Consider the following 22,193-nt stretch of genomic DNA (forward strand, 5'->3'; position numbering starts at 1 on the left):
TAGACTGTCATTTTCTGTGTCCTCACATGGCAGAGGGGCAAGGGTAATCTCTAAAGTTTCTCTTATGAGGGCACTAATCCCACTCGTGAGAGCTCCACCCCCTTGACCTCATCACCTCCCCCACTTACAAATATCAACAAGCTGGGGGTTCACTTTCAGCATACAAACCTGGAGAGACACAAGCATTCAGCCTATGGTAGTATATATCACCTTATTATTTATCTCAAATATGTAGGATTTAGAGATTCAGAAAGTTGTCCTAATTTTAGAATTAAACATTACTGGGATTTTTCTTTCCCCACATCAAGGAAGAGTTTTCCTTGTGTCTTTGTATCAACTTTAAGTCTACATACAGTGTCATTTAGAAGCCAAATGGATATTTTTGTGATTAATCCATATTTACCTAATGGATTTACCATATTTACACAACATTTTACACATATTTACACAAATTTACCATATTTACATTAGTCCATATTTACCATATATAGATTTAGGGTTATTTGTATCCAGAGGTGTTTCCTCAAAGCCGTGCCCAGAGGTGATGCAAAGTCTTAGATTTTATTAAGCACAGTGCAGCAGTTAAGCAGCATTCATGCTGTCCAATTCAGAGACGCTCCCATAGAGGTAGTCAAGATCTCAATGTTGTTTCTTTAAACTAGTCCTCCCTGATAACGTGGCTACCACTAAAACAGCAAGAGTAGTAGTATCTGATACTCCAGAGGGTTCTGTCTTAACATTAGACAGTTTACAATTTATACCAAGACAAACAGGCAATCTACATTCTTGGAAATTTCAAATTACCTAAATTTTCCATATTAGCAAGCTAAGTTCCAATAAAGTGTTCTAGAAGTTACAAATGTATTCTAAAACAGTTGAAGAGAGGAGCTCATGGGTAAAAACCTTTTTTAAGCTAAGCACAGCTTTCCATTCAAGGTGATTCCACTCTAAGGGAGAAAATCAGTTTCACTCCCATTGTATGCCCGTCAGCATCCTTATAACATCAGGCCTCCACATTCAGACTTGTTAATGCTTCTCAATAATTATTCTGTAGTTAAAAACTAAATTTTATTATCTTATAACTATTCACTAAACATGAACCAGCCTTACCACAGAGTTTTAACTTTTTTGTGCCATGAACCTTTCTAGCAATCTCATGAAACTATGGATCCCTTCTCAAAATAATGCTTTTGGGATGTAGACCATTTTTTAAATCTTTGTGAATTTATTACAGTATTGCTTCTGTTTTATGTTTTGGTCTTTCGGCCCCAAGGCATGTGGGAACTTAGCTCCCGACCAGGGGTCCAGCCTGCACCCCCTGCACGGGAAGGTGAGGTCTTAACCACTGGACCGCCAGGGGAGTCCCCAGAATAATGTTTTTAAAAACATACAGTATATAAGATTGCAAAGGAAACCAATTATATAGACATACTCAAACTTTAAAAAATTTTTGTGGTGAGTAAAGAAGTAAGATCTAACAGTCTTAGAATACCATAATTTCAAAGTAGTGATAAAAGTTAAAAGACATCTATAATGTAATATGAAAAGTATCTGATTTCTGTTTGCAGAATCATGGATACTGCTAATAATAATGTGGTTACATAAATTCATGAGTAAAGGAAATATTATGGTTTGAAATTAGTACACATAAAGATGGCACTTTTTTTCCCATCCCAGTAACCTAGATTCCTGAATTTTTCTCATTGAACCACACACTTCACAATACAGACTATATTCTCAAAGATAATTTAATGTGAAAAACTCAATAAAACAGATTTTGCCTTCACAAATAGCGTAACATGAGACCACTAACCTTTTAAACAGAACTGTAATACACAGTCGCATCTCCAGTTATAATTTGAGTTGATTCTTGAACACAGGCTTCACAGAATTTGACCAGTGAGATAGATACACTCCCAAGAAACCCTGCACTGTATTACCCTTGTCTTAAAGCCACAGTTCCTGATCTCAGGTTTTGTATTTAACAAGGAAAAAAAAAGCTTGTTAACCTAAATTAACAGAACTAGTCACAAAAACCCCTGATTAGATTCTAGCGAGGATATGGAAATCACCTTGGGCCAAAGAGAGCAAAACTTATCCTTCAAGGACTTTATTTTGGACTTCCACACCAATGGAACTATGTGGACCCAGACACAAATTTATCAGGCAGATAAATATATGATATTCAGTAATTAGATCAAGTCACACAAAATTAATTTTGTATTATTTTTTAGGAAATATAATTAGTCATTGTCAGAAATCTGCTTCCTATGGACAGTGCTTCCAGCTATTTCAGAGGCTATATTTTCCTACAATATAGCTCCATCATTGCTAAATATCATCATTCCAAAACAATAGGATTCTCTCTTATCCAAGGCTTTAAATGTGAGTTTATTCCCTCCCCATCCATCCTTACATATCCATACACTGCCCAATAAATGAATGAATAACCTAAGGCTTCCAGATATTTCACTGGGCTTTTATACTTGGAGATCTAGTACAAGATCTAAATGCTCTGACCTTTCTCGCCAAGAGCTATGTATGCTCTTTTAATACCTGGAAATTGTGTCATTTAGAGTCTGCCAGTTAAAGATCCTCACCCCCGAACTAATGAGCTTGATTTCCTTAAAGAGAGCATATGAAGTATCCATCATAAAACTATTAGGAAATTTCTGAAGTGCCATTGGATTTGATGGCACTGTTCAGTTAATACATAAAAACCGTAAGCTTAAATAAACTTGTTTAAAATTACAAACTCAAAAAAAAAGAGTATACTGGGAGTTGTTTCATAAACTTCATTCTCTTCATTGCTTTCGCAGTTTACAGTGATGTTCACATTTTAGTTCCTTGCTGCCTTTTTCATTTTGATCTTCGTTTGTATCGGATAACTGGGTTTTCAGGGGTGTGAATCATAGTTGTATAATTCACAGTGGGAAAATACCCATCAATGAGATCAAATTCATATAAACGAAGCATAGTGGACCAAATTGTCTTGATTTGAACATAGGCAAAATTCTCCCCAATGCAACGATGACGCCCTATAAAAGAAAAAAAAGTGTCCATAACAATTGGTTGAAATTTCTCATCTCTTTGAGTCTAGAGTGATAAAATTTGTTTATCTACAGTTAATTAAAGGTGAAAAGCAGCTATACAGATACTACAGTAAAGAGACATATTCTTTTCATAACAATGTAAGTAACCATAAAAATCCCAACAGATTTTTAATGTCTCTTAGGGGAAACAGCACAGGGGTATTATACAATGATTTTTCCAATTGTTTTTTTCCTGAAACCCAACATCTATCTAGGTTAAATATATGTAACGTTTGAAACACACAATGGTAATCAAGTTTGGAGATATACTAGAATATTCTGAATGTTAGAATATTAGAATATTCTCTTCTCTCCCAAGAGACCCATAGTTAAAAGTTAATATGAACCTTCCAATCAAAACTTTAAACGCCATTTCAAATGATAATGGAAAACGGAATTTAATACTCTGAAAATAGCAACACATCAAAATGTAAAGGGTCATATACATATAAAAACTAACAAGCTGATTCTAAAATGCAGAGACAAATGCAAAGGACTAGATCTCCAAAGCAATCTTGAAAGAGAATAACCATGTTGCAGGACTTAAGACTTCAAATCTGACTTCATAACTAAATGTTTCACAACCTCTGATAATGTGATTTGTAATAAATATAAATATGTATTTAGTCTTCCATTCTTGGCACAGTGTTCCTCAAACCACTGGATTTCTTATGTGAAGAGAGCAAATAAAGGTCAAAGAAGAAAAGAGCCATTTGTTATTCATAACAAGCCCCTTTCAACCACAACTTGAATTTGCAAATGAGGTGACGTTTGGGGGTGGGGGTGGCACACCCAGAGAGGGCATGCAGCTGTGTACCCTTTCCTTCTGCTTTGCTCTGCGCTTCTCTTCAGTCAGGCTGTTCCTGAGTTGTATACTTGTGCAGTAAGCCAGCAGTCCACCTGACCTGCCTCCTGAGAAACCTGTATGCAGGTCAGGAAGCAACATGGAACAACAGACTGGTTCCAAATAGGAAAAGGAGTACGTCAAGGCTGTATATTGTCACCCTGCTTATTTAACTTATATGCAGAGTACATCATGAGAAGTGCTGGACTGGAGGAAGCACAAGCTGGAATCAAGATTGCCAGGAAAAATATCAATAACCTCAGATATGCAGATGACACCACCCTTATGGCAGAAAGCGAAGAACTAAAAAACCTCGATGAAAGTGAAAGGAGAGTGAAAAAGTTGGCTTAAAACTCAACATTCAGAAAACTAAGATCATGGCATCTGGTCCCATACTTCATGGCAAACAGATGGGGAAACAATGGAAACAGCAACAGACTTTATTTTCTTGGGCTCCAAAATCACTCTCTGCAGATGGTGACTGCAGCCATGAAATTAAAAGACGCTTGCTCCTTGGAAGAAAAGTTATGACCAACCTAGACAGCATATTAAAAAATAGAGACATTACTTTGCCAACAAAGGTCCATCTAGTCAAGGCTATGGTTTTTCCAGTAGTCATGTATGGATGTGAGAGTTGGACTATAAAGAAAGCTGAGCACCGAAGAATTGATGCTTTTGAACTGTAGTGTTGGAGAAGACTCTTGAGAGTCCCTTGGACCACAAGGAGATCCAACCAGTCCATCCTAAAAAAAATCAGTCCTGAAATATTCATTGGAAGGACTGATGCTGAACCTGAAACTCCAATACTTTGGCCACCTGATGCTGGGAAATATTGAAGGCAGGGGGAGAAGGTGATGACAGAGGATGAGATGGTTGGATGGCATCACTGACTCAATGGACATGAGTTTGAGGAAGCTCTGGGAGTTGGTGATGGACAGGGAGGCCTGGCGTGCTGCAGTCCCTGGGGTCGCGAAGAGTCAGACACGACCGAGCGACTGAACTGACTGTCTGAAACCAGCAGTCAGTAAGCAAGCGCTCCGGAGTTCTGTGAGTCATTCTAACAAATCATGGAAGCGCAAAGCGGGCGTCCAGAGAGCCTCAGGTTTACAGCCAGTTGGTTAGAACAGCTAACAACCTGCACTTGGTAAATGGCATCTAACGTGGTGGGGGAACTGAGCCTTTCACCAATGCGGTCTGCACTAACCCGAGACAGAAGCCAGGTAAGTGTCAGTTTAGAAATGGTTCCTTTTTGAGGCAGAATTTGGGCTTGATAACTAATGCCCCTTCCAACCGCTTGAACAATCTATGACTCTTCTCTGTTATGTATATGGTATACCACTTTTGAATTTCTTTAGTAAATAGTTATTAAGATCTAAAGTTTCCAAAGGACATTATACTTTCATTTACGTGAGGAAAAGATGTGACCAATGATAAACAAGTCATGTCACTTAAATGGTCTTTTTGGAAAGTCAGATAAGTCATAGAATACAGTTAAATCTGTGCAAAGTACCAATGACTAGAGAAATTACTGGAGGAACAGCAGTCAGCCTGCATTATTTTAGGATCTTAATCGAAATGCATAGGTTTGCACATTTATGCACTACCTGTCCAAATTTCAGTTCAGTTTAGTCACTCAGTCATGTATGACCTTTTGCGACCCCATGAACTGCAGCATGCCAGGCTTCCCTGTCCATCACCAACTCCCAGAGCTTGCTCAAACTCAAGTCCATTAAGTCGATGATGCCATCCAACCGTCTCATCCTGTTGTCCCCTTCTCCTCCTGCCTCCAGTCTTTTTCCCAGCATCAGGGTCTTTTCCAATGACTCAGTTCTTCGCATCAGGTAGCCAAAGTATTGGAGTTTCACAAGTATACTATCAAGGGTGAAGCAGATCACCAGCCCAGGTTGGATGCATGAGACAAGTGCTCAGGGCTGGTGCACTGGGAAGACCCAGAGGGATGGGATGGGGAGGGAGGTGGGAGGGGGGATCGGGATGGGGAACACATGTAAATCCATGGCTGATTCATGTCAATGTATGGCAAAAACCACTACAATATTGTATAGTAATTAGCCTCCAACTAATAAAAATAAATGGGGGGAAAAAAAAGTATTGGAGTTTCAGTTTCAGTGTCAGTCCTTCCAATGAATATTCAGGACTGATTTCCTTTAGGATGCATTGGTTAATTTCCTTGCAGTCCAAGGGACTCTCAAGAGTCTTCTCCAACACCAGACAGTTCAAAAGCATCAATTCTTTTGTGCTCAGCTTTCTTTATAGTCCAACTCTCACATCCATACATGACTACTGTCCAAATTTAAAGAACATTATAAGAATACATAGACAACCAAAAAGCTCGCTAACAATCCAGGAAAGCTTCCGTGCTATTACTCTTTTCTGAAATGCTGATTATCTCATCATATTTAGCTTCAAATGCTAAATGGTGTGCTAACTTCAACAGTTCTTTAAAACAGAATTCACAAAGAGCTTTAAATAGCATAAGGGAAAACAGGGTAGACTACAAAAATCAGAACTATAAAACTAGATGGGTTACAAAAGATAACAGAACACTATATAAGGATTCACAGAACTGTTTCGTTTAGTACAAATGAAATATTTCTTCCAACCTGCAAAGATTACACGCCTACAAATGTCTGTAGGCATGTCCCCATAAGAAAAGGGGAAGATATTTGTAAATAAAATTCACATGGATTATTTAACAAATACGTTATCAGAACTAACATTTCAAATATGAAGTGTAATCATCTTACCAGCTCCAAATGGGACATAGGCAAACTTCTCTCCTGATGCTGGAGTGTCCTCTAAGTAGCGATCAGGATTAAAGTCCAGACGCTCTACCCATGAGTCTTTGAGTCTCTGATTGACAGTAGGAGAAACGCACACCTGATGTCCTGGAGGAATGGTGTACCCTGCCACAGTCTACAAATGAAAGCAGCACACTTCACTAGGTAACAGATATTCCGCCAGATAATCAGGTCGCTGTACAATAAAGCACTAGTATGCATGGAATGTACATATATTTTAAAACTGGATGCTCGACAGGACAGTTAAAGAGTATTTTAACTCAAGATGACTTCCATATGACACAACACTGGGCTGGAAGGATATACACAAATTTTAAAAAATCATAATGCCATGGGGCTGGGGATGGGATTTCAAGAAGCCTTTCACAATCCAATTTACACAGTTCCACAGTTACAATTACTTCTAACAACAAGTATGTTCTTTTAAAAAACCAAGGAAAAAACCACATTTCCATTTTAAAAGCCCTAATTGTTAAAATGTAGGGAGATGAGATGAACATGTATACTGTCTGCAATATGTAAAAATATTTATATATCTAGAATATGAAAACTGAAAATTGTGTACAAGTGATTATTCTATGTCTTAAAAAAAAATTCTCTTCAATATTACACTGTTTCTTTTTGATAAATAAAACGGGGGGCCACAGAGGAAAAGCTCTAGCCAGGAGACTCACCAGAGGAGTTTTGGCCAGTCTCATCATGGTCATTATAGGAGGCCGAAGTCTTAATGTTTCTTTTATACAGCGATCAAGTAAATTGAGATCCTTGAGCTAAAAAGAGAAAAATTTTCCAAGTTTTACAAACTTTTAACTGCAACAGGATACTGCAACAGGATACAAACAAGTTCAGAGTAGCTGAATAAAAACAGTTTTATTACTGTCCATGGTCAGCAAAGAAAAAGAAGGCAAGGTAACAGATCACTCTGAAGAATGGCATGGTAAGGACCTGCAAAAATTCACCCATCTAAAACATGAAAACATTAGCAAAAAATCATCAATTTCAGCTTTTCCAAAACCTGCACACAAATGTTTATCGCAGCATTACTCATAGTATCCAAAAGTGGAAACAATCCAAATGTCAATCAACTGGTGAAGAGGTTAATCAAAGTGGGATAGCCACATGACGGAATGTTACTTTCACAATAAAGAAGGCTAAAGTACTGATACATGTTACAACATGGATTAATCTTGAAAACATGCTAAGTGAAAGAAGCTAGTCACAAGAGATCACATACTGTTTGATCCCATTCATATGAAATGTCCAATAGGCATGAGTGGTTGCCAGGGGCAGGGGAAATGGACTGCTCATGGCCCTCTTTTGGAAGTGGCGTAAACATTTTCAAATGAGACTCTGATGATGCTTTCACAATTCTGAACATATTTTTAAAAACCAGTGGATTATATACTTTAACAGGTGGATTTTATAGTATGTAATTAGCTATCACTATAAAAATTACTAAAATCAGGAATTAAAAGGAGACATCACTACTGACCTAATAGAAAAGAACGGCAAGAGATACTTTAACAACTGTTTGGCAACAAGTTAGAGAGCCTAGATGAAACAAATTCCTAGGAAGACACAAACTGCCAAAAACTAACTCAAAAGGAAACAGAGCATATGAAGAGATTTGTAAAAAGTGGAGACACTGAATTAGTAATCAAAAACTGCCCACAGAGAAAGCACAAGACTGGATGCCTTCCCCGGTTAACACCACCAGACATTTAAGAAAGCAGCAATACCAGTCCTTCACAAAGCCTTCCTAAAAGGAAAAAGAGGCGGGAACGCTTCCAAACTCCTTCTCTGAGAACCAATAATACCCTGATACCAAAATCTGTCAAAGACATAACAATACAACCACAGCCCACTATCCCCTGTGAATATAGTCCAAAAGTCCTCAACAAAACACCAGCAAACAGATCCAGGATAAGGACATTTCAGGGGAGGCTATGGGGAATTTTCTAAAAATAATCAATTTAATCTACAGTATATAGAAGATCCCAAATTGTCCCCTTTAAAAATCAGCCACACACACTCAGTATCATAAGCAGCAATGAAACTGAAAATCCCACAAACCTGGTCATAAGTCAGAGGAGGCAGATTTTCGCCACAGACTGTTTTCTGTTCTAAGAAACATTTTTCTTGCAGTGTTTTGTCTCTGGCCAGAAAGAAGCCCATCCAGGCACTGGTAGTTGAGGAAGTATGCTGCCCTGCCAAGAGCAGTCCAATAAGCATGCCTGCTACTTCATCATCCGTCAGAGGACGCCCATCCCTACAGAATGGACCACATACACAAATTTAACATTTGCAGAAGCACTTTATACCCCAACCTTTGCATAAAAATTAGTTCATTTTTTCTCTTGCATTTGCCCATCACAAGTCCAAATTTTTTTTCCCCTTTAGAGAAGAGAGGCCAATAAAAAATATGACATTAATTACAAAGACTTCATCGCAGTTTACTAACAAACTTTTCACATGCACAGTACTAAATTCCAGTAAGGTACAGGATATTCCAGTAATTTAGGTCTCATCCATTTAAGAAGTTCAAAGGTCATAGCTACTAATTTTTGCCAGTATTATTACTTTTTAAATGTACTGAAATGTACATGTAGTTAAATGTATTTAACTATATTTTATGTATTTTATGTGGAATTTCCTGCTTCAGTTTAATATGTGATCTGAAGAGCTCTTACTTGTAAGTAGACTCTAATAAAGTTTGGAGAATGTCATCAATTTTTTCTCCTGACTCTCTGCGTTTCTGGATCGCCTTGTAGAAAATATTCTTGATCTCCCGATGAGCTCTGTCCCTGCGTCTGTAATTCAAACATGAAGATGACTTTAAAGAATTAAGCAATACTTTCAGGCATCAATTGACAAAACTCAAAAACCAAGAGGAAAAAAAAGAATCCATGAGAATCTTACATTGTTAGGAATTTCTAAGGTCCTTAAGGACAGGAAATGTGTTATACATATCCCTGATTCTGAACACAATACCTATGTTATAACTGAAGACTCAAATGATTATTCCTTTACAGCCATTTTCCATTTTAAAAGAAAGCAGAAATACACCTTTACATTAACATGAAATCCCAATTTTAAGCAAATTAATTCTTAAAGTGGACAGACTCACTCTGGTTCTTCTATAGAATTTAAGATTTGAATAACTCCCATTCCTCACTTGAACAGAAATGAATCAATAAAGGCTACTAATAGCTACATGCCAAGTCCTACGAGCAGTGTTTCTCTATCACAGATGATCCTTGCTCTTAAGGAGATCACAACCCAGCTGACAAGGAGACAAAGAAAGGTGTGAATACTTCAAAACAAAGAAACTTCATAACAAACTACAAATTAAGTCAACTACTTTCAAGTGCTTAGAAGGCTGCATCACTTCTAGGTAAGAGTTCAGGAACTTTCCTGAGTACAAGGAATACCTGGGACAAGTAGGTTTTAAAATATCAGGAGAGACAAATTAACCCTTCTAAAACTGAAACTTAACCTTAAAATGAGCTATGTAAAAAAAATGTTGAATTCTTACAGAAGAAGGGAGGCTCATAATCTCCCCCAATTTGTATCTATATTTAATTTTTATTTTTGTTAATGCAAAGCAAACCAACAGTACAGTAATTAAACAAAGTGAAATGACCAAGCATCATCTCTTTATCCATACCTGAAACTAGGCAGAGGGAGCCAGCCTGGCAAAAGCCAGGCTGCGTGGCTAAAACCTCCATCCAAATCCGCATACAGTTGTGCCACCTTCTCGTTGAGTTGACTTCTGATTTCCTTTCCATGTAAACAATGGCTGGCTGTTAAAATTATGAGCTCAGAAAGAGCTTCAAACAAATCTAGAGGGAAAAAGATCATTCCCGTTACCATTGCCAAAAATTCTTTTGAAATGTTGTTTTCTTAGAGATGCAAAAGTACTATGAAGGAAATGAGAATACAAATTTAACTCATTAACCAACAAAATCCTATTCACACCACTGAAAGAAGCCTGTAGACAGGCTACAATAAAGAGAAACCAAAGGCAGCCCCCCTCTGTGGACAGCCAAGACAGATGCCACAGAGGCAACTAAAATCTCACTCACCCTCATGAGCCCTTCATCTCAAAAAGAAAAGATAAAAATGAATGTGGTTATCTGAGTTCCAGGTCACAGGATAATGAAGGCAATAAAAAGGTTATCTAGTACATAAGGGGATAAAAAGATGCTTTCTAAGAAAGAGCAGTCCAAAGACTGAAGAATGGATTATTCCCCAGATCAAAAGTGGGAAATTCATAAGTGGGAAAAAATGAAGTCTTGAAAAAGTCTTAAAACTAACTAATCACCATCTTGTATATGCAAACATTAAAGACAGATGCATCAGGTAAGCACACCCTTTAAAAGTCATAACAATTACCCAACCTATATCCTATTCTTTAATTCCATGTTCACCAAACGACCTTTAAGTTATCATTTGGCTTTCCAATTAGATTGCCAATAAAGAGAAGTTCAGCAAGTATTATGCTGTTCTTGGTCCCATAATTGCATCTCACTTGTATTTATTCAGTTAGCATTCTCATTTATACATCAGCTTCTTGTAGAATACCAAGTATGTCACATAAAGCTTAGGTCTATTAAATAAAGCCAGGTTCCTGGACCTTTTACAGAAGCTGAAGACTAGACCCAGAATGTGACGGCCCAGGCGGTAGTCTCACTGCCCTGCAGACAGATGTTGCTTCCTGCTAGGGCCATGGCAACGCTTTCGATGGCAACACTTAACTGAAGTTCAGTATAAAAGCTGGATTCACTGAGTCCAAAGGATGTCACGTTACAATCAATATATTCCCTACACAAGGTGAGAAAGCATATAATACGTTTTTTAAAGATTTCTAATGGGAACAGCTAAAATCGCTCTTTTGGTAGTACAGCAAGCTTATGTATTTAAACTTACATTTTTGTTGAAATAAACCGCTCCCATACAACATTAGAAAAATAATGTATTACATATATAATTTAATCTTTTAGACTTCAACTTGCTGACATGAAGGGCAAATTTTTTTATTTTATATATTATCTTAAAATGACCTTGAATGTAAGTTTTACATTTGGTTTATTTCAAAATTCAATCATGAATTTTTATGTAACTCACACAATTGCTGCTGCTAAGTGGCTTCAGTCATGTCCAACTCTGTGTGACCCCATAGATGGCAGCCCACCAGGCTCCCCCGTCCCTGGGATCTCCAGGCAAGAACACTGGAGTGGGCTGCCATTTCCTTCTCCAATGCATGAAAGTGAAAAGTGGAAGTGAAGTCACTCAGTCGTGTCTGACTCTTAATGACCCCATGGACTGCAGCCCACCAGGCTCCTCCGTCCATGGAATTTTCCAGGCAAGAGTACTGGAGTGGGTTGCCATTGCCTTCTCCAAATTCACACAATTGAGCTAAATAATATGCACATTAATTAAAATATTTTAAGATTTTGCTAAGTGAGCAGCAATAATTACTTCCTCTCAAGTCTTTTAACTCCATAACATGTTCATTTCATTAAATATACGGCAGTTTAGCTTCCCAGGTAGCGTGAGTGGTGAAGAGCTCACCTGCCAATGCAGGAGATGTAATAGATGTGGATTCGATCCCTGGGTTGGGAAGATCCCCTGGAGGAGGGCATGGCACCCCACTCCAGTATTCTTCCTGCAGAATCACTTGGACAGAGGAGCCTGGCGGGCTACAGTGCATGGGGTGGCAAAGAGTCAGACACGACTGAAGCGATTCAGCATGCAAGCGTGCAAGGTGGTTTTACATGTGTTGTAGTTTGCTCTTTACACACATATACACACACACATTCTTAAAACTTCTAGTCACAGAAAAGTAGATGTATTAGGACAAATGAAAAACCAAAATATTGTGCTTACTTTTTTCTCCACTTTCTCCCCAACTTTCAAAGTATTCTTTTGTTTCTTTTTCAATTATAGAAACATGCTGTCTAAAGTGGGCTATGTTAAGACCACTTTTCAACATTTTCTTCTGCTCCAAAAAAACCTTCAAAATATTAAGAGTATACAAGTATTAAAACAGTTCTGTTTTATCATGAGACTCATTTGGGTTATTATAACTCTTTAATACTCAAAGAAAGCAATCTTTTGAAAAATTGCAAACAAAGATAAAATAATTTTCTTCACCACACCAGATAAAACTTCATGCATATATCTGAAGTAACATGTAGTAGACACATGCTATGCAGTTTCAATTCAAATGAAAAATTAGGAACCCCACTTCTGGCCCTCCTTCCTATATATACATGCTTTCCCCACTCTTGACTCAAAGGCTGCCTCCTCCTATTTCATTATATTCTAGTCTTCCAACCCAACCTAGATGCCAACACAATCTCCCAAAGGTCCATTATGCTTTGCTAATATTTTTATCCTCTTCCACATATTCTACCATTTATTCCCAAACAAATATCATTCCTCACTCACACTATCTTCCAAAAGTTTAATTAGAATGTAATACAGTGGGAATAAATTCACACTAATACAATAAACCCTTTGGGAAAGTTCTTAAAATAGAATTTCTGGTTAGATATATCCAACCAGAGGGATTAACCTAGGCTTTCGCTTTTGGTCTTTTTTTTGTTTTGTTTTGTTTTGTTTTGTTTTGTTTCCGCTTTTGGTCTTAAGGAGAGCTGTTCATTCCCCCAAACCTCCTCAATGCCAGAAGCAGCACTTAATGGCAATTCTCAGCTGCTATACTAGAGGTAATGCATGGTACACCGATAGCCAGAGCCTGCACCAAGTAATTAAGTTAATTATTGGATCTGCATTTTATACCAAGTTGCAGCACTTAAATATTTGCCTTCGGGGGAGCAAAGAATTCACACAAACTTCTAAAACCAACAACCTCTAGCTCAAAAGAGCTCTCATCCTAGCATTTCAGGGAGGAGGTGGGAAAGTATTAATAAGAGGCCCTTTTGATGAAATGAGTTTTTCCTTCTTACTACCTCAAATCTAATGCTAACACACTAAGTTCTCATTGATCTATTAATATTGCTTTGCACAGGAAGTCCTTTAAAATTGTTTAGTCCACGCCAGCAGCTATAAAGCAAAATACCCATTCTGTCAGCTACCCTTGGTTTTCCTTCTCATAAATGCCTCCTGATTCTTCAGAGTTTTGAGGCAAGGAACAATCTCTTCTAAGCAGCAGAGCTTACACCACTAGCTATAAATTGTATAGTGTAGATTTGTCTTTCTTCAAGCTAACCGTGTCACCTACTGTATTAGGCACATCATAGGCAACTCCCTTCCCAAACACAGGTGTTGTCAGACGGCTGTAGACATCCTCGGCATTCAAGTCTTCGTTTTTACTATTAAAAAGCAGTGCGGCAGCGTCACTCCCCAGCAGGTAGGTAAACGTCTTGCCCACCATGGTAAAACTAAATACAGGTCCATACTGAAGAGAGAAAAGTACCCATAGTGACGTTACCAAAAAATCTGTAAGTGCTAAGACATTCATCTTAAATAACAAAATAATACATTGTTGAAGATCAAAACATTCACAAACCTTAATGCAATTCTTCCCCCTGTCTTTGTCCAAATGTATAATTATGTTCATCCAGTTCCAAATAAAACATAAATAAAACTTTCTATCCTGCTTTTTTCACTCCTTACATTGAAAATATTTTCTCTTTCACAGACATCATATTAACTGTTCTTTCTATGGTTGATGTGTTCATTTTTTATTTATTATAGATAATTATGTAATGAATATCTCTGAGAATATACACATATTTTCTCTTTGATTAAAGGTAACTTTACAGGAGTAGCCAAAAAATATGACCTATCGTCAAGTCCTTGCTATGTGAAGATACCAGTATTTATTTAGTTATGAGTCCTACCACTATTTCACCAACACTGAATGATCTCATTTTTAATTTTTTTGTTCATCTGGTTAGGTGCAAAATGCTTTGCTTTGCAGTTTTCTGATTACTATTAAAGATTTCAGTTACTGGGGATACAATCATGAACAAAAATACTGTGACTCAAGAAACTCCAGTCTATTTAAAAAGATACAACTCAACTGAATAATCGCATTAACAAATGTAAAATTACAAATGTGACAAGTACTACACAAAGGAAAGCAACTCTTCGATGAGAGAACTGATAAATGGGACTAAAAAGAGAAAAAGACACCAGAGCTGAGACCTAAAGCATGGGTGGGGGCAGCAGTTAGCCTGATGGCAGAGCATGCGCAGAGTTCTAAAGGTAAAAGGGCAGGCAAGGATTCGATGAGGGTAGAGGCTATCGAGTAGGGCCTGCACCATACAGAGCCTTAGAAGCCACACGCAGGGAGCTGCATCCTTGCAAGCAACGGAATGAGATGGAAGGTCTTAAACTGATGGGAAAGATACTAATCTGTGCATATTTTAAAAGAAAGACCCCTCTGGCTCCTGGATGGAGAGGAGGGAGGGACAGGAGCTGAAGGAAAGTCAGACGACCAGCGAGCCTGTCACAGGAACCTGCTGATGAGCACGTGGGATGATGGAATGGAGGCAGTGGAGACAGCAGCAGAAGGATACAGAATTATTTTGAAGAGAAAATCCGCAGGTTTGGCAATGAATTGCTGGATGGAGCAGGAAGTATCAAGAGTGAATCCTAGGCTCCTGGTATGTTGCAAAACTGGTAGAACAATGAGGAGCAAAGTGAACAGGAAGGACGATCAGGATTAGAGAGAAAAATCACAGGGTCAGATTGTTTAAATGTCTGATTTCAGGTGACTTTGGACAACTGAGAAAAAATCATGCGGGAGGTGGATATTCAGGTCTGAAGACCAAAGAAGAGACCTGAATTGGAGACATTAATTTGGGTGTCATTTACATCTGGTTGGGCTTTCCAGGTGCCTGTCAATGCAGAAGATGCGGGTTCAATCCCTGAGTTGGGAAGATTCCCTGGAGAAGGGAATGGCAACCCACTCCAGTATTCTTGCCTGGGTAATTCCAAAGACAGAGGAAGCTGGTGGGTCACAGTCCACGGGGTCACAAAGAGTCAGACACAATTGAGGGACTACCTAACACTTTCACACTTTGACTTCATGTGGCTAAAAACTGAAGCTACAGGAAGAGACAAGATCAGCTAGGAAAGAATAAAAGCCAAGGACAAACCTCAGTGAATCGCAACAGTCAATGGCCAAGCGTGAGCCCACAAATGAGTTAGGAAAGCAGCATTCAGAGAAGCAGAAGAAAAAGCGAGAGAAGCCACAGCTAAGGTGGGAGTGGTCATCACTGACACATACAGCTCAGTTCACTGTATTAGGACATGGTGCTCATTAGTGAAGGGGTTGAAAGACAGACTACAGTGGACTAAAGAGTAAGGAGGAGGTGTGGAAATAGAGACCAAGTACAAAAACCTGCTGAAGGGGGAGGGACATGAGAGGGGGTTAGAAAATTCCAGATGCATGGTTAAAAAAAAAGGGTCAATTATTAATAGTATCCATGTTAACTGTGATCAGTGAATACAAAATTGAGGCCAGTGGTTTTTAAACCATAGTTGCCAGGACTAAATTTCCTCAGAGATAATCCCAGAACAAAGGAGAACATAAGAGGGTCTCTAAGACCCCTCCAGCTCTTAATCCAGAGTAGCTCCAATTTTATCTGTTACCTGTACTAGGGATAGGCATAAGATTACTTTTTAAAAAAAAATATTCCACTATTTAAAAGAAAATTGGAAAAGCACTAATTTCTTTTCCTTTAATGATCTGTAACACTTACCTTCTCATATGCATCTTCTAGGAATTCAATTGGACTTTTCCCAAATGCTATAGCATGCCCAAGGAATGGAATTGGAGAGAAAATGTATGGTGGACTTTTCTGCAAAAGAAAAACAAAAAAACTTCGAGTTTACATTTCCTATTATAAGACATTCAGTTTAGTTTCACAATTCAAAAAGAAAAAAAAGAAATTTGTCCTTAATATTAAGAAGTTACCAAAAGATGAAGCACCAAAAGTAACTTCACAACAAGCAAACCACAAATACCTTAGAGAGAGCAGCTTTGGGAAAAAGAAGAGAAACTCAAAACCTGGTATAAGATAAATGACCAGACAAACATCACAGTACTGCAATTATTAATGCTGAACACTTTCTAGAATATGCCCAGTATTATCAGTGGCTCTAGGCAACTTTCCTAACCATAAGTAAAAACAACACTAAACTCAAACTATGGTTTCTTGAGCACTTATTTCTACTACCACTCAGAATTTTAGTCCCAAAATCTTGCCTAAATCTTTAGTCCCACAATGGGAAAAAAAACAAAGTAACTTGAGGGAAAGGGAAATGTTTAAGATGCTATATTCCTCAGTATGGTCAACAGAACACATTATCATGGTTCTTTCAAGGAATGATCTATATCCATTGATTTTAAAGAGAGAGAAAATCAGTTCTAGCAGGAACTTTTTTTTTTTTTAAGCAGGAACATTTTAGCACTCACTATGAAAGGTACTTCTGGGCTTCCCAGATAGCTCAGTGGTAAAGAATCAACCTGCCAAAGCAGGAGATGTAGGTTCTGGCCGGGAAGATCACCTGGAGGAAATGACAACCCACTCTAGTATTCTTGCCTGGAGAATTCCATGGACAGAGGAGCCAGGCAGGCTACAGTCCATGGGGCTGCAGAGCCGGACACAATGATCCACTGAGCATGCAGGCTTAAAATGTACTTCAGGTGCCTCAAAATGAGACTCACAGATTAGAGCATCAAGTCTCCTGAAATCAAATATGCAGTTATGGAAAAGGACAATAGCCCTCATATCTTTCATAGTCTCAAAGAGAAAGGAGCTCTACAAACTCACTCTTTGGACAATAGTAGCAACAATCTTAAAATACTACAGTTGTCTTTCCAAAGATAACACTTCCTCAAAAATACCACACATGGGGGGAGGGGGGAATAGAACTGCCTCATGCCTGTTTTAGGTCAAACAAAAATCATTTCAGAAACTACTTGGTCAATAGTTTGTGATTTCCACTGTCAGTAAAAAAATGTATTCTATTGTCAGTGCTACTTGGTTTGGCTAAAAACGCATTCATCACATATATTCGGGAAATAGAAGCCAGTGGTCAGTAAAGGCTCTAAGTTAGAGAATCTGATATTTTATTAGCATCATATGAAGTTCCCTGCAACACTCATCACGCTAACTCTACCAAACTCAACACATTCCTTTCCACACTGATGTAAAATCGGCACTAGGGCTAACATCCCATACAACACTGAACCACTCAAGGGCAGCCACCCAGGATGACGACCACCAGGGCCGAAGCGGCCCAGAACATCACCAACAGGGCCCGCACCAGGGCTGAAACACCCCTTACGGCGGCCAGTACCGTCACCGGACGCTCAGGGCCACAGCCGCCACCCCGACCCTGGCCATTAGGGCTACCGGTGCTGCCCCGGTCAACAGAGCCATCACTGACCACAGTCGCGGCAAACACGACCCCAACGAGGCCGAGGCACGCGACCGACATCAGGGCACCCAGCACCGAGCTCAGCAAGGTCAGGGCAGTCGCGACCACCCGCGCCACCAGAATCGGGGCTGCTGCCCCTCGACCCCCGCCCAACGCCAGCCTCCAGCGCGCCCGCCGCCACTGCCCGGCAGCACCGCGGTGCGAGTCCCTCGCTAGCTCTTCGGTCGGCCAGGTCGCAGCGTCCCCCCCAGTAGAACCCCCAGGGGTGCACGTACCGCCCCAGCCGGCAGTGGTGGGGCCAGGTGGCCAACCGCGAGGCGGAGCAGGTAGACCAGACTGAGAGTGAAGGCGCAGGCGATGAGCAGCATGGATGGGAGGTTGCCGCCCGTTACTTGCTCCATAGCCTGCTCCAGCACTGACCCGCCCGCCTGCAGTAAGTCCAGCATCACCATCCTGGCCGCCACCCCCGCGTCAGTTCGCCTGAGACGCTGGAGGCCAAGGTCGCCGCGGCTCCTCCGAATCCACGGAGGAAGAGAAGCCGGCAGACGGGCGTTAGGAGGCGGCCCCGGCCAGCAGGTCTCCTACTAAGCCCAGCCCCAGCCACTGTAACCCCTGGCTCGTTCGCGCACCACCCTGTACGTCACAGAACAGGGCGGGGCCTGCAGCTGGCCACGCCCCTTAAATAGAGCCACCATGCCGAAGTCTCCTTGCGCCTCGAGAGAGAGGACCTGAAGAATCAGGCTGCACCTGTGGCACGAGGAGTGCAGAGACAGAAGAGAAACATAGGCTTAAGAGGAGGCCACCCTAAGAATCGCGAGCCACCCGCGCCTGTGTGTCCTGGGTGCCTGGAGCCAGAACACGGCCCGTGATGGGACGGGCGGAAGGATTTCAGGGAGAGGGTTGCGGCGTGGCGGCGGCGGCGGCGCGCGGTCGGTGATTGCACCGCGCGCGGCTGAGGTGATCTCGGCTTATGTGGCGTCAGCGGGGCGGGTGGCTGCGGCGCCGCCCCCTGCCTGGGCGCTCGAGGGCGCCGCACCTGAACCCTTTGGAGGGCAGCGTCCTGGGCTTTCGGAAAGTTCCAAATATCATCCGCGATAAAGGGAGATTGTGAAAGACGCCTTCTACGCCCTGAAGGTTGGGACGCTGAGGTCAGTCCCATCTCACCTCGAATAAAACCAGATTCATATGCAAATTCATGTGCAGTGATAGAGCTAGCAAGTCGTGGTTATTGGGTGTTCTGCGTCTAACAGAAGCAGATTTTGCAAGCTAGGTTTATGTGTTACAGGCCGCCGTGACCTGTTTGAGGCAATATTTCCCAAGAACGCCTCTTATTCTAGCTGTTTAGGGCCAGACAGATTTTGAAACGGAAGTTCGGTCCTCCTGTTACACGCACCCTGAGCTCATCCACTCTTGTGGTTTCAAATAAACATGGGTGTAAAATGACCGCCAAGTGGAACCCTCCTGTTAACTGTCCCCAGCCCCTGGCCAGATTCATTGCTTTATGCAGTCAACGTTAAGAGCTGGGTGCCGTGCCTGGCCCTGGGAATACAGCAGTGAATGAGAAAACTGCGAGCCAGTGGAAGGAGCCTGTTCTGACTCCTCTGGAGATCTGATGCTGGTATCAGATGAGTAACTCCAAGTAAACTCATAAATCTTCACTCACCTGGCTGCCAGCCCGCTCCTCCGTGCCGCGTCTGTAGGAGGGGCACCGGTGGCCACCAAACTGCCCTCCTGCGCTGCGCATCATGGCTCATCAGTCACCAAGTCCTGTAATTCCACCACCTTAAAGGTTGCTCCACTCTTGCCACTGCCTTGAGTCCGGCCCTGGTCATTGCTTGTCTGCGTTACTGCAGTCATAGGCCAGCTGGACCCTAGTCCTTGTCTTTGATCTACCGTCCACAAAGGCTACCGTTTCTCCTGTCACTAAAGCTGTGCTGCAGTTGACTTCATCAGTTTCCTCTGTTATCAGATGAACTTAAGAATAGGGACCATGTGTTAACTGTTTTTACATTCTGCACTTATTCTGATTCACAGCTGTTCACAAAGTGTGGTTCATGGCCTTCTGGGTATCCTCAGGACCCCAGGGGTGTCTGCAAAGTCAAAGCTCTTTATAATAATACGTGATTTACTTTTTCACTGTTGGAACTTGCAGTGATGGTGTCAGATCAGTAGCAAATAGAACTTCTGGGGCCTTAGCACAAACCGATGGTAAGTGGCACCAAACTCTAGTAGTCGTTATTCTTCACTGCCATGCACTTGTAGTAGAAAAACATTGCTTGCTTCACTTAAGAATGTTGTGGATGAAATTATAAGTATTCCTTTTTAAAAGGGTATTTTAAAGCAAGAATACTGAAGTGGGTTGCCATTTCTTCCTCCAGGGGATCTTCCTGACCCAGGGATTGAACCTGTGTCCTGTATCTCCTGCATTAGCAGGCACATTCTTTACCCACTGAGCCGCCTGGAAAGCCCCAGCTCCTTTTTCTGTGGAATGGCATTTGTGCTTGAAAGAACAAGTGCAGACTTTGGTCATTCAGCGTTGGGTATTTGACAGATGTTTTCTTGAAAATGAAGTCAGCCTCTCCTTTCAAGGAAAACCACTGGCAGTATTTGTTGTCAATGATAAAATTAAAGTGTTCAAATAAAAATTAAGAGTTTTAGAAAACTTACATCTGCCTATATGAACTTGACAACTTACCAATTCTTGAGACTTCTCTATAGAGGAAATTTAGTAACAAGTGCTGTTTGTGTAGTAAAATGTGTCTACATATTGAATCTTTGTATAATTATAAGAGCCCATATTTTCAAATGTCCAGTACATAATGTTGCAAGATCACGCATGTGTGAAACAGCCATTCAAAGTACAAGGGAAGGCCCTCTCTTCACTGACCTAGCACTGTGCCAAGAACTGCCCTCATTCTTGTCATGCCCCAGCAAAATGCATAGAAGTGTAAGAAACACAGGGAGGAGTGTCTCCCAACAATGCCTGCCCTTCTTTATATAGCTCTTTGTTATGGACTGAATGTTTACGTACCCCCAGAATTCTTATGTTGAAGGCCCCAACCCCTAATGTGACTGTTTTTGGAGATAAGACCTGTGAGGCAGAGATAATGGTTAAATTAGATTATAAGGTTGGGACCCTAATCTGATAGGGCTGATGTCCTTATAAGAAGATGAAGAGATGCCATCTGCTTGCTCTCTCCATTATGCGAGGACACCGTGGAAGGACACATCTGCAAGCCAGGAAGAGAGTTTCATCAGGAACCAGATCACCCTGTGTCTTGATCCTGAGCTTCCTGGCCTCCAGAACTGTGAGAAACAAATTTCTGTTGTTACACCCAATGTGTGGTATTTTGTTATGGCAGCCCATGCTGACTAATCTACTTATCTGGACAATTCTCACCTACCCTGTTCTGGTATTATGATTTAGGTATTCCTGCTCTGTGTTCTCATAGTACTTTCTTTTTATCTCTATTATGACACATGTCACACTCTAGGTATCCAAAAATTCACGTGAATATAAAAAAAAAATTATTGAGCTCTTACCATAGGCCAAAGCACTCACCTTGGTACTAGGTACAGAGTTGCGAATAAAGTCTTTCTTCTCATGGGGCTAATAAAGACCTAAACTTAAGTTTAAGATAAACAGGGCAATTTGATTGAGAAAGACTTAGGGGAAAGCAGCTACTTGTAGTTGGGGGTCAGGGAAGACTTCGTTAAGGAGGTAACACTTGAGCTCAGACCTAGATAGTGACAAGGGTAAGTTCATGAGAGAATCAAAAGGAAGAGTATTCTAGGCAGAAGGAACAGCAAGTGCAAAGACCCTGGGTTAGGAATGTGCAAACTGGCTGTTCAAGAAATAGAATAGGTAACAAATGTGACTGGGAATGATGGATGAAGGGCAGAAAGATAAGCACCATAACCAGAAAACCAGATATAGATCTTTCAACTATGGTGTGTGGGATTTAATTTAAAGATTTCAGCATAGCAGCATGGTATTATGTGTTAATGTAGGTGCAG

General features: G+C 40.6%; 1 protein-coding gene across 1 annotated transcript; it reads right to left on the bottom strand.

The window, feature by feature from the left end:
• Positions 1-1,730: 1,730 nt before the first annotated feature.
• Positions 1,731-18,772, bottom strand: CYP51A1 (cytochrome P450 family 51 subfamily A member 1). The gene is made up of 10 exons (XM_065938589.1): positions 18,452-18,772; positions 16,493-16,591; positions 14,002-14,178; positions 12,645-12,771; positions 10,423-10,597; positions 9,446-9,565; positions 8,829-9,024; positions 7,430-7,525; positions 6,702-6,870; positions 1,731-3,038 (listed from the first exon to the last, which is right to left on the bottom strand). Exons 1-10 carry the CDS (start codon positions 18,626-18,628, stop codon positions 2,860-2,862), a joined length of 1,515 nt encoding a protein of 504 aa, XP_065794661.1. The 5' UTR covers positions 18,629-18,772; the 3' UTR covers positions 1,731-2,859.
• Positions 18,773-22,193: the final 3,421 nt, after the last annotated feature.

The sequence above is a fragment of the Muntiacus reevesi genome, chromosome 6, assembly GCF_963930625.1.
Source record: "Muntiacus reevesi chromosome 6, mMunRee1.1, whole genome shotgun sequence".
In the NCBI taxonomy this organism is placed as follows: Eukaryota; Metazoa; Chordata; class Mammalia; order Artiodactyla; family Cervidae; genus Muntiacus; species Muntiacus reevesi.